The 16858-nt window shown below is 36.1% G+C and overlaps 1 protein-coding gene and 1 pseudogene across 2 annotated transcripts; one reads left to right on the top strand and one right to left on the bottom strand.

Annotated features, from left to right (window-relative positions):
- The first annotated feature begins 6719 nt into the window (after positions 1–6719).
- LOC104599594 (peroxidase 43-like) lies at positions 6720–8855 on the top strand. The gene is made up of 4 exons (XM_010262208.3): positions 6720–6946; positions 7014–7196; positions 7319–7481; positions 8304–8855. Exons 1-4 carry the CDS (start codon positions 6752–6754, stop codon positions 8723–8725), a joined length of 963 nt encoding a protein of 320 aa, XP_010260510.1. The 5' UTR covers positions 6720–6751; the 3' UTR covers positions 8726–8855.
- Positions 8856–9005: 150 nt separating this feature from the next.
- Positions 9006–13001, bottom strand: LOC148803527 (putative GPI-anchored protein At4g28100; annotated as a pseudogene). The gene is made up of 2 exons (XR_016081304.1): positions 12218–13001; positions 9006–11968 (listed from the first exon to the last, which is right to left on the bottom strand). The product of XR_016081304.1 is annotated as a putative GPI-anchored protein At4g28100 (transcript).
- Positions 13002–16858: the final 3857 nt, after the last annotated feature.

The raw sequence follows: 16858 nt of genomic DNA, 5'->3' as shown, positions 1-16858 counted from the left end.
TGGTGCATATGGCAAGAAAGAAATGCTAGGATATTTAAAAATATGAACAACTCTAGTGATTCCATATTCAACGAAATTATAGAGAAAATATTTTCTTAGCTAGCCATTCATAATTTGTTTAAAGATATGGGCTTTAATTCCCTTTTTTTGTATATGATAACCATATTATAAATTCAGGGGTTGGGGATATGGAAATACTTGGAGATTACTATATATTCATGTGCAAGTTGCTTCTTATATATTGATCTTTGTTTATTAATGCAATACTTTACCTTCTCCTGAAAATATCAACATGCCCAATACAAAAAAAAAAAAAATGCGCATGATGCATTTCGAATAGTGGATACTTACATCTTTTTAACTTTTTCAGCTTGATAATTAACAAATAGGCCAATAAGACATCTAACATCTGAAACATTCCAAACCCCCAAAGTTTTCATATTTTGAGTATTGGTGACTTTCAATATCAATATCAATACGATACACATGATATAACAGAAGCTCAAATTGACCTAACCTACATTTTTTCATGCATTAGGCTTGAACTTTTGGTCCTTAGGCTAGAGCTGGGCCCAAAACCTTGAACTTTTTAATTTTTTAGGTTGGGCTCCCCACTTTTAGTGTTCTTAGGATGCATCAATTCTTTTTCAAGAAATAGTAATAAATGAAACATATTTTAGAAGCATACAAAGTAGTAAAGCATTCACAAAACAAAGGCCAAATATATATAGCTTAATCACAACTACTGATAGTGAAATATGATTTGATATTTTAGGAGCCCAAATCACCTACAAGCAAAAACTCTACTCACACAGTATCAATCCACACACTGGGAATATCTACACGTATATTAAATTCATAGGAAGATATTCCCAATGTGTGAGATCTAAATTAAAAGTAGAAAAAGAACTAAGTTGAACAACATGAAAAACGACTAAGACCTGTCTTTATTGAACCCAAGTAATATTTCTTTTTAAGTTTTATGAACATACTACTTACAATTTACAAGAAACTAGGTATTTGTTTAGGAGGGTTGAAGTGCAGCAACTCCTGGCTTTCCAATGTGAGCCCACATGAACAGACTATAAATCATATTTGGTATTTTGGTGAAAAATCCAAACAACCTAAATCGATTATCAATCAATCATTCCAAAGGTTATCTACTTTAGCCCCTTTGAATAGCTTACCTCGTTGCTTTAAAATAGGTGATTCTCAAACTCAGCCCTCCAAAATAGGCACTAACTATTACTATATTTCTTGATATTTTACACTCTCAACAACTTTTCTTTTCCTTTTGTTTTTATCTTGTTAGGCACTTAATAATCATCTTGCATTCTAACCTTCCCATTATCCCCACTATATTCTTTCTCTTATAATTCAACAAAAACTATATATAACTTGTATCTATGTGGCTCAGGTCATTTGTTCATTGTTATATAAATTAAGAGAAACCTTAATCTGCATATCATATGCACATTCAAAAGAGGACTAGGGACAAAATAGACTCAATAAGAAAACACTTAGGATAAATAGACAGCACCACCTCAGAAATCGGAAATTACAGCCCCCTCCTAGTCTACTAGTAGCCTCCCCCCCCCCTATAAACTACATCCTACCCCGTGGATTTGGCATTAATCCACAGTCAAGATTCATCCCACCTGTACGGTGGGGCTCAGATTTCTGGGGTGGAATGAACTATAAAAACTCCAAAACACTTTATGTAGGCCCACACCTTGTCTCTAGCATATTGTCCATGCAATTAAGCTTTTGCTAGTATTGCTTGTAGATTAATCCTAGCCAATGGAATGAAAGAAGGGAGATCGTCATTCACTCCCACCTCACAAATTTTTACTTCACCGTATAGTTGGAAACAGTGACAATGGGGGTATTGATACCAATACAAGGAGGGGGTATAGTGTCATAGGTGGGGGTGTTGGAAGTTTTAAATTGATGTGAATATATAGGCTGTGTTTGGTTGTAATGCAAATGCAAATATGTACATTGCATATTTACCCTTTTTTTGGTTCATGAATGCAAACACGGTTCACATTTTAACCCATTTTTGCACTTATCTTGTTTGCTTGAAATGCTCCAACTATCTTATGCTTCAATGCTTTAACTTTGGTCAAAAAGTTAATTATCAAAAGAACACAAAATTGTATCCAAAAAATAGGCAGAGTAATGCTTACTTCTTAAAGTACAAAAGTGTCAGAAAATATATTTTTGATCTGATAATCATTACTATTTTTACATATCAAACAAATGTTCACAAACGCAAACCGCGGTACATAAATACCCCAGTTCGGCATTTGTATCACAAACAAACGGAGCCATAGTGAAAGTAAAATTTGTGTGGTGGGTTTTAGTGAGATTCCCCCATGAAAAAAGGGAACATAATATATGGAGCTTCTCTCCCTTGAGAGACTTGAAAGAAGAGGTCTATCATAAATCGAGGAACACGTATCCCTTTATCATAAACTGAGTTTAGTTTCTTTTGTTTCTTTTTGCTAAGATCCTATGGGTTTCTTTTGTGGAAGGTCAATAGTCTTCTTTGGGTTTAGAAATCAAGATTATAATTGGAAATTTGGAATTTAGGGTCTGTTTGGTTCGTAGTTGGAATCGGAATGAGAATTCTTTAGAATCGGAATGGTCTATTCACATAGTCTGTTTGGTTCAGACAGGAATGAGAATAAGAATTGGAATAAGCAGGAATGAGATTTCATTCCCAAGGGAGGAGTAGGGAATGACCATTCCCTCAAATGGGAGAATGTCATTCTAGTAGGAATAGTCATGGGGTTCTGATTATGCCCAACCAAACAGTTGGAATCAGAATAGTCCATTCCGATTCCGATTCTAAACCCCTATACCTGTGAATCAAATGAAACCTTAAACATAAAAACAAACTCTCATACTAATAATATTTTAAATGACTTCAAATTTCCAAACACCACCTTGTATTTTGGAGAATCAATTTCTATATTGATATCAATCAGTTCCTTTAAGTACTTGTCAAAGGGTGAGGGTAGTAGCACTTAGTTACACCACCTAAGACAGGACCCTAATAAGTGAAGATGTGATGAACTATATCATCTCCATGTATGGGTAGTAGAACCTACTTAGTTATACCACCAAAGATAGATAGGACCTAGCTAATTTGTGAAGATATGCTGAATTGTATTATCTCCGTGTGGTTGTATTGTCGAAGGGAGTCCTTTTATTAACAAATATCTAACCTAGACCAATGGTTTCAACCCACTATTGACCTGGATGGTCGAAATGATCAAACCCTCACCCAGTCACGATTTTAGGTTCAATTTTCCTAAAACTTAGGGTTTGACAAAAAAAATTGTTGAATGTAAATTCTGGTTTTGTTTGCTTGTGAAAAGTAAATGGTGTGGTCCCACCTTATATACAAGAGAATGGAGGTAGTAGGAGGGTTATTTATTTGGGAGTGAGGTAGGAAATATAAGGTTTTGCCTTCAACATATTTGTATTTGTACACCTTCCAAAATGAGCCTAAATTTTATTTGTATTTGTACTCCTTCCATAATGAGCCTAAATTTTATACCACTAGTGAGTGAAAATGAAACAAAAAGTACAAATTTTATCTCATCTAGAGTGCAAAACATAGTTAGAAACAAACAAATGATAGTTGAACGGGATGCAAAATTTGTATTTGATTCAAATTTACACTACAACCAAATTCAACCTTAAGATAAGCATAAATCACATAAGGCCAAAGGTGGAGGCAAGAGTGGCAAGTGGATTAAAACAATGGGAAATAAAAAAAAAAAAAGATGAATATCTAGAGCCTATTTGGTTCGCGAGAATAGGGACCGGAATCAGATTCCGATTTCAATCCCATTACCCATTCCTACTGGAAGGACATTCTCCCATTTAAGGGAATGGCCATCCCCATGTGAATCAAACGGATTATGGGAATGAAATTCCATTCTAACTATTTTCCAAGGGATTTTGTTCTGATTCCAACTACAAATAGAACGAACCCTTAATCTCCTTTGGATATCTTAGGGTCCATTTGGTTCATAGTTGTAATTTGAATCGGAATTAGAATCAAAATAACTTGGAATTGGAATAAGATAGAATCGGATTTCATTTGCAAGGGAGGTGGGATGATTATTCTCTCAAATGGTGGACTGTCATTCCAATAGGAATGGAAATGGGATTCCAATTCTTCCCAACCAAACAGTTGAAATCAAAATGGCCCATTCCAATTCCAATTCTAAACCCCTATTCCAGCAAACTAAACAAGCCCTTAATATAATGAAACAGAATTGCCTTGGTGTTTCACAGACCTTTGAAATTAATGTCAACATCAATTCTTTAAAAAATATGTTGTTTGGTAGGTATAAGCAAAGGTTTGGTGAAGCCCATCCACTTTTAAGCTATGTTTAGGAAAAAGTAGGGAAACCTCTACAAACATAGCCTTTTTAAGGGTAAGGATTATTTGACTTGGTAGATGTTTCGTTACATGCCTTGTGTAATTTTCATTTTCCAAAGAGAACCATTTATTTAGACTTTGTTGACTAGAAAAAGACCTCTCTCAAGATGAAAAGTATTATATGCCAAGTCCAATCTCTTGAGAGCAAAAGTCATACACACCCTAAGAGTACAACATCCAATTGCACATCAAGAATATCTAATATATTTATATATTAAATTCATATGGAGATATTCTCTATGCATCATATATATGCACTGGTCACATTCATGGTTGTCACTCTTTGAAAGCTTTCCTAGTGTTGAATGTATTTAGAAAGGAGATCAAGTTTGAGAATTCTTTCATAATTCAGATGTTTGCTCGGATGCTTGAATCATGATCCTTATAATGCAAAATTTCTAGAATTTAGAGATTAATTCAAAGTTTCAGAAGACCACCTAAGGGAATTCGTTCATGCACTTTCATTGGGTTTGTGACAAGCTTCTATTACATGTTCCGTGTCAAACGCATTGGTAATAATATATGCATAATGTAATTGGTTACATTTTTTTAGTAAATTAAGAGACTATATTATTGTTTGGCTTATAGTTGACCTAGTCCCGCGTGCTAAGTGGCGGCCTCCGTGGCCATTTTATCTTATCAGCTACGTCAGTACCACATAAGATAGACAAGTGCGACCAAGAAGAGGAGTGCCATACGGATAAGAAGGACAATTTCGTCGGGGAAGAGGACTTATCCTGAAGACCTCACCTCATCCCGACAATCTCGGAAGTCTCATCCAGATAGGACACGGATCTTCGGCTATAAATAGGTAACCCCCACTCAAGGTAAGAGACTTTTGACTCTTCAGACTTTCATATTGCTATTCTGCTTCTTTTGCTCAGACTGACATTATTCTCAACAGCTCAGCCTGACCACCCATCTCTCTTATCACTAACTTAAGTGTCGAAGTGCCTACCTGGGGAACAACTCATTGGGCCTCTGATTCTCTTTCTTGGTTTCAGATCTTGATCTTGTTATGCAGTTTCGTCCTTCCACCTCGGCTTTATCAGTTGGCAGGACTATTTGACTGCGATCTTGATTCGGAGTACCTCGGATAGGACAACATCAGATTGGCGACTTGTATGGGATACATACAAAAAGTCATTCCCAAGTTTTCTCATGCGCAATCAAGAAGCATGCCAAGAAACACATCCAATCGCTCTGCAGCCCAATCCCCATCTCAGGGATCTTGTTCTCACCGCAACTCTCCACCCTGGGAAACTCAACAACAAGCCACGGTCGACCCTGCACAATTCCAGGCAACTAGATTTTTGCAATGATACAAACGCTGGGACAGCAAGCACAGTTTCCACTCTTTAATCTTTACTATTTAGTGTTTATTTCTTGAATTGTTAAATGCTTAACTTTTTATTTTATTTTTAGAATTTTAAGTTTAAGTCCTTTAATTTTGTTATTTTTAAAATTTCAGTTATTTTTTGTATGACCCAATTGATATATGGGTCAACCCTAACCCGAACATTTAAGAATAGGGTCTAACATTTGCCGACCCAACCCAAAATTCAACCCGAAGTGTCATAACCCAACCTACCCAACCCAATTGCCAGGTCTATTAAGGCCCCATTTTGATTCCATATTAGCAATTTTCATCTTCTCAATTCTTTCCTAATAATGAAGATTGATAAGGAACAAGGAACAACAAAAATGAATTAAACTAATGAAAGTCATTTGAATTACTGAAACAGAAATGAATTAAAGTAAAGCATTTACTTTACTTGCCTATGTTTTGCATGATATATAACCAAACTTGTTTTTCCCAGTACGAGATGATTCATTAGCTTCCAAAAATATTGACAACTACCTGAAATAAATTAAGCCTTATCTTCAACAAGGGATCTCTATATTTCTAAGCCAGCAGTGAACCTCGTTGTACTCATCCCAAGTCTTGCAAGAATGGGAATTAATACGAGGCCGGGTAAGTGAACCAAACGATCGAGACCTAAGCCGTTTAACTTGAGCAATGAGCACTGCTACCGGTCCTAAATACCAGTTGAGATAAATATAAGATATCTGCAGAAAATAAAGAATAGATTTTTATTTCCATATATGCAATAATTGTGTCATGAGCTGTTCGAACTCGAAACATTTTTATCAATGGAAATGACAAAAAAAAATAATTTCTTAAAAAAACAAAACACCTGTAACTTTCTTGACACGTTCACTTAAATCATAACAGCTATAAATAATTAACCTGATGAACTTCTCACTGTTCGTCATTCGTTCAAAAATATGGCTCTGGTTTTAGCTCTAATTCTCAGTTGTTTTTTGGGGTTGACAAAAGGGCAACTCAGAGTTGGTTTCTACTCCCAAACATGCCCCAACGCTGAAGAAATCGTCAGTTCTGTAGTTCGAGAAGCTGTTTTTTCTGATCCTAGAATGGCAGCCATCTTGCTTAGGCTCCATTTCCATGACTGCTTTGTTGAGGTCTCTCCCTCCCTCCCCCTCCCTCTCTCTCTCTCTCTGATACTAATTAATTCTTGTAAATGCTCAGGGCTGTGATGGGTCCATACTGATAGACAATGACCAAGCGTCAGAGAAACATGCATTCAGTCACCAAGGTGTTGGAGGCTATGAAGTGATAGAGAAAGCAAAGGCTCAATTAGAAGCAGTGTGCGGCGGCGTGGTCTCCTGTGCAGACATCGTGGCCTTGGCCGCTCGAGACGCTATAGCTCTGGTACAGAACTAGCTGATAGTGATCATATATATATTTTATATATCAATCTTTTCTTATCTTTCTATATATTTTAACATAAATAAGAACTGATGTTAGAGTTTTGTGTTTGATGCATGGTTCAGAGCAATGGGCCATCCTATGAAGTTCCAACTGGTCGCCGGGATGGTCGGATATCAAACTTAGCGCTCGCCGATAACATGCCGGATGTCAGTGACTCCATTGAGCAACTTAAAGCCAAGTTCATGCAGAAGGGGCTTTCAGTAAAAGACCTTGTGCTTCTCAGTTGTACATAACTAACTTCCTAGCTACTCTCCAAACACATGCTGCATACCCACACAAATCCTTGTTTTTCTGGTGCAACTCATTTCCTTTTAGCTAGTACAAATTAATGACCAAACTCCATGTGAGAATACTCACCAAGAAAAAACTCCATATAGGAGGATACTTGAATGAATCAGTCAGTCACTCTAGAACTCTATAGTTGTCATTTTTTTCCAAACCGGCACATAACACCCAACAGCCAATCCGGCCATTAGCAGCCTATCAGTCGAGTCTGAATCATCAGCCAACAAAACAAAATGCATTCCAATACCCTCCCAACTTGACGAATGATAGGTCCCAACAAAATGCTTTCACCAACACTGTCCCAACGTGCCACTGCAACTGCACATTGGAAGCATGTCCTTCGTACACTTTGTAATGGCTTGCTGGGACAGTGTTTTGGAAGCATTTCTTGGAACAAATCTGTATTATACACGAGTAAATTAAATTAAGAAGCTAGATGGTTAACTAAACTCTGATTTAATTTTTATGACTTGCATTGAAACCAAAGCAATTATCGGGAATTTACTATAAAAAGTTTTATTTCACCTATAACAAGATATTTTGGGTCAATTATTTTAACAAATAGATGGTGGGTAGAAGAAGCTTGAGCCATTTGAGCTCCAAACAAATTTGATTTTAAGGTTGTTGGTCATTTAGGTAACCTCACTAAAAGTGTGTGTTTTAATTGAAACATGGAACTTGTGTTTTGAGGGCCAGAAGAAAAAGGCCGATTCCATATATGTTTCGTTAATTCAGTGATGGATGGTTTGATGTCAATTGCAGCTGCACATACCATGGGAACCGCTGCATGCTTCTTCATGAAAAAGCGGCTCTACAATTTCTCCCCCAAGGGTGGCTCCGACCCATCAATTAACTTTCTGTCCCTAATGGAGCTAAAATCCCAGTGCCCGCAGAATGGAGACGTCAACGTTCGGTTAGCTCTTGATCGTGGGAGCCCTCTAACATTTGATGCCAATATATTGCGCAACATCAGAGATGGGTTCGCCGTGTTGGAGTCCGACGCAAAGCTTTACCAAGATGAAGTGACCAAGCGCATCGTCGACTCCTATCTCGGTATGCTCAGCCCTATTTCTGGACCATCTTTTGAGACTGATTTTGTTGATTCAATAGTGAAAATGGGCCAGATCGGTGTGAAGACGGACTCTCGTGGAGAGATTAGGCGGGTCTGTAGGGCTTTCAATTGAAGTGTAGGTATTTGATCGTGTATTTTTTCAAGGCCTAGTTCTCACATCACATTATATATGTGTTACGTTGGATGTTTAGATGAGCAAATGCATGATTGAATAAATTTATTATATTTGCATTGTTGAAAAATTTTTTGGCACCTTAAATTAAATATATCTTATGAAATATGAATAAATAAAAATTATCTATTTGTGCAAATTCTATTGTCCCATATGACTGACAGATTGACTCACAGAGCCATTGATTTAGACATATCAAAAACCAAGTGATTCACCTATATCTCTCTCATTTTGTCAAGGTTAATAGTAGAATCTTTTGAAAAGGGATGTTTAAGGGTTGAGATAAAATTGATGAGAGGTTTTATTGTTTCAATATTCCTTAGAACCTAAAGATAGGTTTTAGGATTTTCCTCTTTATTAATCTAAGATTATATTATTGTTCCTTCACTTTTTTTCTCTTACTACTCCCCCTCGACTTGATTATTGAGAAGAAAGTGCAAATAGCAAAAAAGTGGTTTAACAATAACAAGAGGATAATAAGTATAGGGTTCCATCGTTATTAGATGCTGAGTGTTGGATTGCAGAATGCCAGGGATAGTGCTACTTGAGAGGGTTAAGAAAAAGCACAATACATTAGAGGCATTTTGGTAAAAAAGTTATATTTGTTTAGGGTAATTGTCTAAAATTCACCAGTTTTATCTTAAATTCATTGCAACTTTTCAAAACGTCTAGGGAACCTCATGTCAGTGATCTTTGCCTTCCAAAACTCACCATCTGGTAGAGTACTGTTACTGTTCAGAGTTCATATCTGCTTCCCACATAGGAATGTCCCATAGCATATCTCAGCATGCATTGGGAACATCTCTTGTACTTGCCATTAGGAGATGTTCTCAATACACGGTTGGGATATACTGTGGGGCACAAATGTAAATTCTAGTGTTCATTGACAGAAGTTGTCCATATCAGTATAAATGAAATTTTTATAATCAAACTACCCCTGAATGGTTTTAGCCTTATTAAACATATTCTTATAATTAAAATGCGCTTGAGCACCCAAGTGCCTTCTATATAAAATTTCTATTTGTGAAGAGACATTTTGCTCTCATTGTGCTGCTTGAAAGTATTCCAAGAAAAAGCTGAAAAATAGGTTTTGGATTGAATAATAACAGAAATATTTCTGAAATATTAAAAAATGGGTCGAATATAACAAAAGGCTAAATTGATAATCTACTAACACACATTAGCCTGTTTAACATCTAGTTACTGACATGGGTTTCCCTAAACGTTTTGATTTTTATTGAAAAATATTGAAAACTCACGGTGATTTAACATAATTTCCCTTTTTATGATTTTTATTTAAATGTCATGTCATTGAAAATAGGGTAAAAGAGTAAATTAGCAATCAGCTTATTCTCTACATGACATGCATCCTTCAGTTAATTCTGTTTGTCTTGGTCTTTAATCATTAACCAATGCATCATAAGAAGTCCCCTAAGAACCAGTGGAGGATCATAATAGCACCTAGAGTCCGTGATTCAGTAAGTTTTACCGCTGAAAAGGGCCAGAGATGCTATACTTTCATTCACAAGAGCTTTCACTGCTAAGTGCTAACAGATCAATCAGTGTTCTATATGGATAAATTAGAGACTCTTACTGCTATAATGCGTTTCTCTAATAGAGGTCCAAATTGGGTAAATGTGAGCCCCTGATCTTGCGGTTAAAAAATAGAATACCATGAAATTGTTAACTCAGGGGGCTTCAGTGGTTATGTTTACGCGTACAGATTTCAGAATGTGTTGTCCCATCACCCAAGTTGTACATATGTCCACTTTCCAACTCTTTAGTCTCATCAATCCAGCTTTGTATGTTATGTTGTGGTGAAGCATCTCACAAAAATCAAGCAAGGAAATATGTTTTCCTTGTCCTGATTATTTATAGGACAACGAAAATAAGATTCGCACTATTATTAGGTTTAATTTTCATTGGATAAGATAGAATTTATTATGAGTTTTTTTTTTTTATAAAGCTATATTGTTATGGGTATTTTAGTTGTGGGGTATGGTTGTGTGGATCGATAAAATATGAGAACGAAGCAACATATTTGGTTAAATCCAAACTTGAAAGTAATTCTTTGAAATCACAAAAGTTATCAAAACTATTTATCTAAAATTATATCAAATACAACCTACTGATTGATTGTATTATAGTAGGTCTCCTCCCATTGTAATTAATCACAAAAGTTTCAAAATACTTGGACAAAGCAGATAACACAGCATAAACAAAGAAATCTCATTTAGGTTCATCTTCAAATCTTGAAACTAATAAACAATTCCTAATACTTTATTGGTCCAGAGTTCAATGGAGAATAATTGAAATTGAACAAAAAGGTTTTGAGTGTAACTGCCATGCAAATATAAATACCAATTTTAATTTACACTTATAAAAGCAAAATAAACAAATGGCAAATCATGCATCTAAATAATCAAGTATGATTATCAAATGACAAAGTTGTATATAGTCTCATCCTCTCTCCTTTAGCTTCAAGAATGATTCCATAACAATGAAGTGAATTTAATTATAAAAGGCAAACTATACATCATTACATCTACATAATTATTAATCACTTAAACCATTGAGTTTAAATAATCAATAATAAATACACACATGCAATTTCCTTTCACTTCAATTAAACCACAATAAATGATACTAACCTTTGGATTAGTCATTTATCGATTAAGCAATGAAATGGACAACCAATAGTTTGGATCAAGAAGCATTGAATACCAATTTTAAGCCCAATTTCTTTGACGTTTGGTCTTCAAATTGTTCTTAAATGCAGCTTCCCGATACGTACTCTGTATCACGACAATCTAGTATCCAAAATTTTGAAATATAACAACCTGGTACCTATTAAAATATCATTTAATTTTCCTTATCAACCTATCTGTAATATGACAATATAAACGTCTCTTAATATCTCAAATAAACACAAGAGTTGTAGCCTTACTAGTACCTGCCATTAACAACGGTTCATCTCGATTTCTGTTGTTGCTGCGCATCAGTGGCGGAGACAAATAATCTTTAATTTTTTTCTCCTTTGTTTTTTAGAGCGAGACTGAAGATTGTTTTGCTAGCTGGGATCGATCCGTAAGAGTTGACTTAATTCTTTTGCTTTGTCTTGGGAGTTCTGGGCAGATTTGAATTTGTAGTGGTGATTTGCAAATTTAATTTTGATGAAGCATCCTGCTTGTGGTGAGATGGAGTGTTAATTGGTTGTTATAACTCGATTTAATTGGTTGTTAATTTGTTCTTGGTATGCTTGTATGGCGCATGTTAGCAATAGGAAATATACAGAAGAGATGACAAAGCAACAGATTTTTGTTGACAATTCGGTTGTTGTTCAAGTAATGGCAGATGATTGGAAATTATGAAGAAAGAAAGCGCCAATGGGAAGAAATAAACGATAAGAAATAGTAAAAAAAAAAACCTAACCTTTTCAAGGGCGTCGAGACACTTGGTTGAGCCGGAGTAGGACGAATTCCGGTAATTCCGTTCCAAATTCTTGATGGCAGCCATCGGAGTTGCATTCCTGTGGGAGGTAAGGTTGAATGCGGCGGGGCAACTCAGCGAGGTAATCTGATGGAGCCGAATGCCACAGAAACAGAGAATGGCGTCGCATGTGGAGTTGGGATGTGGAATGTTTATGTTACGACTTTGCAGCGAGCTCTGAAGTGAGTTGACGCACTTCTGGGAGTCATCCATTACCATCAGATCATCTGATGACGTGGGCATAGTTGACGGTACCTGTAGTGCTGACCTAACATGCGCAGCAAAGAGCCAGGCGGTGAGCACCGGACAATAGTAGCTACAATTCGAGGTTGCGCTCACATGCCTCACTGATGCCGCTGAAAAGCTCTTCGGAGAGGTTGAGATGGCATGTTTGTGCTTGCGTTTGGATGGGAAAGGTGGGAACGGTGTTTGTACCAGAGAAATCACCCGGTTTGATGGGCTGCTGGGGACCGCTTTGAGATTCCGACGGGATTGCAAAAAGGGATATAGAAAGCAGAGAGGATAAAGTGATGAGATACATCAATCCGAATAATAACAAGAAGTCCATTTTATTTGTGTCTAAAATGTGAAGATTCAAGGAAATTCTGCCTTTGTGAGGAGCTGTTACTCTGCAACCCAACCCTGCCTGTTTCAAGAAAGATTCTTTATTTTCGTGAGAAAGAAGATAACGAACAAGTGTTTTATTTTAAGGGTAATTTTGACATTTTCAAAAATATTAAATCGCACATGAGGTCACGTGATATACATAACTAACTAGATATTAAATTATCGTGTTTCGAAAGTTTGAATACTAGATTGTCGCATTTTAAAGTTTGGATATTAAATTGACACAGCCTAAAGTACAGGGGTACCTATGGGTAATTTTCCCTTAAATAAATGCTTTATATTTCATAGTCTTTAACTTTCATACAAATTAAAGCATGGAATAAGAAATATGCCAAATAACTAATGGTAATACCAAGCCATAATCAATTTAACTTAGGACCATAATAGTGAAAATAAAGATATACTCACCCCTAAAATCATTTTTCCATCCATTAAATTGGAATCAAATGCCCCTAATTATCAACTAAAATGCAAAATAAGCTTATAATAGACTGAACCGTGTATTTTTAATGCAAGATTAAGGGCCAAAATGAGATATAACTTGAACAAAATTGTCAAAAATGTCTAAATGGGTGTTAATCTTCTATATAATCATGGTTTGAACTAGTCAAGAACTGATCTAAAATATGTTAAACCAGTCCAAAAAGTTGTTTTGATATGTTTTAGACCGGTCTAGGTCATACAAAACGACTTAAATCGGTTTAGGACGTCTAGAGCTAGGGTCGGACTGCGTCCAAACCACCTATTATGTGCACTTGTGCAGAATTGATCCGGCATGGGTACCATGTCAGACACAATACCTTGGTAGTTAATGACCCACCGTATACAGTATAGGTCTTTCGGAAACGAGTAAAATTTGACTCAAATAACTCGTCTTCTTTGTCCAAATTTCTGAATCAGGTTTTGCGCAACCCGAATGTTTTGGCTCATTTTAGACCACTTCATTTCCAACCTATTAGAGGCCGACCAGTGGCTGGAACCGGAAGTGACCGGAAATTGATGACGATCATCTGTAGATCAATTTCCAGCCAATATTTTGTTAGAATCCAACCAAATCACCGGAAAATAGAATCTGATTTTTTTAATCATTTCTCTATAGGCTCTAATATCGGTTTTGATGGTTTAACTGAAAATCGGCCATACAAATAGTTCTCAGTCAATATTATTTTGTTCAGAAACTTAGGTCTTGTACTAGTAAAGCTCATGTGTTAGCTCAATATATATATATATGAGTGACACTTGTTACGGTGGAATAGCCCGTCAATCTAGTTGGAACATTTCCCTTATATCCTCTCTGCTTAATATTAAATTTTTATTTATCAAAGAAACACAAATCACCCATTTGAGCTGTATATGATTTTTTTATTATCAAGCATATCAATACTTTGAAACATATTTGCCAGTTCATGAAAGCATAGGGCATTTTGATCCGAGTTCACATCTTCGCCCCACAATGCCCCACAGCACATCCCCGCCATGTATTGAGAGCATTTCCCGATGATAATATCATCAGTTCTGATATATCATTGGGAGATATTTCAAATACATGGCAGGAATGTACTATGAAGCATTGTGGGGCAAAGATGTGGTCTCTTTTAATCCCAAATGCAGATACTTGCACCAAATTTTACGTAACACAATCAAACTGGGGTGACTCCAACCAAACTACATTTAATTTCATCATACTAAACTGAATTAATCCGGACTAACCATACAAGACTAATCAAAAACACCAACTAAGTAGGAGTGATCATTTCCATCCCATCTCAGCGTCAGCCTAAGCCCTACCTGACCCACAATTTTTACCCATAACATATGTTATTTTTTATTTAAAGTTGTAGGGTCAAAGTTGGGCCAGGCCAGAGCCTAGGCTATCTCATTTATTATTGGTGCTAAGCTCAGCCCAGCCCATGGTCACCCCTTAAAAGCTAAGGTTCTCCATTGGGTGTTTATTGAGGTAAAGGTGGGACTTGGTCCAAGTCTATGGGACAACTAGTATAAAATTTACCAACCAATTGACCAAGCACATTGGCAACAAATCTAGCCATATTAACTTATAGACAATCAGTCATCACATTTTTCTTTGAACCTATGATATTGATTTTCCATTTTAACTCCACACAAGTGCTAAATGAATAAAATTGAGGTTTGAGTTTTTTTTTTTTTGCCAAACTGGAAGAACTTTCATTACATAATATCAAGATTATATATTAATTGTAGGTGTGTTGCTCTACTGATATGATTTATAGTATATTAAAAAGATTAAATATTGACATAATTTCATCTTTGATATGCTTGATTAACCAATCATCCTCCACTTGATTGTAGCACCCATTCACGATATTGCTTGTCTGTAAATACTGCAAGGGATCTAATTTGTTAAGAACTTGTCTCCTAATGTTGGTAATTGGTTGTTGATTTGTAAATTGGATCCTCATTAGAGATGAAGTTCCACACTCGGTCTACCAATTTCTCCGGCCTAATTAGGATAATGCCTGAACAAATTAAGGAATTTTTCCAATAGAAGCTCTTCTAGTAGTTTGAGTTGAGTAAGGAATTCAATTTTGAGTTACAAGAAGATAAAATAAAGTGATCCACCAAGGATTTAAAAACAATAGGGGGAATGAAGCCACACAACCTTTGGACAACACTATAGCTAGCTAAATGATGCACTATTGCATTGTTTGAGTGACTAACATAATTCCAAAACATAGAGTTAAAACTGCTAGCTCTAACTTAATCTCTTGAAGCAAATTAAAAAGCAACAAGGATTGGTAATAGAATCAAAACCATGATCCAGCATATGCACTAGGAAATGGCAATCATCGAATAGCTAAACATCTGTAATCCCCAACTGCCTAGCTAACTATAGGCTATGGAGGACATAGCAATGGCTTTTAAGAACAAGACTAAATGGGGAAATATCTCTTTCTGCCAACACTGCTAAGAACCAACCATTTGAACCGAAAATGAGCACTGAAACTTGCATTAGGAACCTTGGATGAAACTTAATTTCATCTGTCCAAATATAAGCAAACTTGTGTGGGCAGCTCAGGGACCTTAGACAGCTTTACTACTACTTTTCCTCATAAATGATTGAGCATGGGGCTAAACTTGTAAATGATTAGAGCTTTGAACAATCCTGTTGAGATGAGATAAGGTTATTATAGGATCTTCCAACTGATTTTCAAAATCCAAATTGTTTCTTCTCAACCAATTACACCAACAGATAACAACAAATTTAGAAAAGAAGAAACGCAAATCATCCTTGGATAAGAGACTACTCTAAACCCAAGATAGCAACCAATCTTTAAAGGAAATTTCTGAATTTTGTTCAACCTGAAGACCAAAACTAGAAGCATACCAAATGGAACTAATGGTTGTGCAAAACAAGAGAGTATATATGAATGATAAATTTAAGATTAGAATGACAAAATAAGCACTTATCATCAAAGTTTTGAACTCTTTGAGCAATAGGGCTTTTGACAAGAATAATATTATTGATTAATTTCCAACTAAATGACTTTTTGGGTTCACTTTGGCCTTATAAACAGGCTTCTAAAGATTTGAGTCATGAGAATTTGATTCCCCACTTCAATTCAGTTAAGGACTTTGCTTTCCAAAAAGTACTGTTGATTGTGAACTCACCTGAATTGATGAGAGACCAGCTTAGTTTATCCTAACAACTAAGATGGTGTTTGAAAGCGTGGGTGCTTTTTGAGACCGATTTTCAAGAAAAAAGACCCATTTTTCAAAAAAAAAAAAACGCTTCTGCCACGTAGGCAGTGAGCAACACTATGCTGTTTGATAAGGTGATTTTCATCACCGTTTTTCATGTATGTAATGACAGGTAAGCACCACATAGCATACACATCAGTCAACCATTGGGAGAAACGGTTCACCAATGCATGAAACGCCAAATTTGGCATCTCATGCATCGGTGGGGTCCTGATTTTC

This window comes from Nelumbo nucifera, chromosome 1 (assembly GCF_055504915.1).
Source record: "Nelumbo nucifera cultivar China Antique chromosome 1, China Antique-T2T, whole genome shotgun sequence".
NCBI classification, from domain to species: Eukaryota; Viridiplantae; Streptophyta; class Magnoliopsida; order Proteales; family Nelumbonaceae; genus Nelumbo; species Nelumbo nucifera.
This window is presented reverse-complemented; position numbering and strand designations above follow the sequence as displayed.

Coding starts and splice junctions, on each gene's coding strand:
- LOC104599594 (XM_010262208.3), top strand. CDS start 6,752: ATGGCTCTGGTTTTAGCTCTAATTCTCAGTTGTTTTTTGGGGTTGACA. Junction 6,947..7,013: donor TCCATGACTGCTTTGTTGAG/GTCTCTCCCTCC, acceptor GTAAATGCTCAG/GGCTGTGATGGGTCCATACT. Junction 7,197..7,318: donor CTCGAGACGCTATAGCTCTG/GTACAGAACTAG, acceptor TGCATGGTTCAG/AGCAATGGGCCATCCTATGA.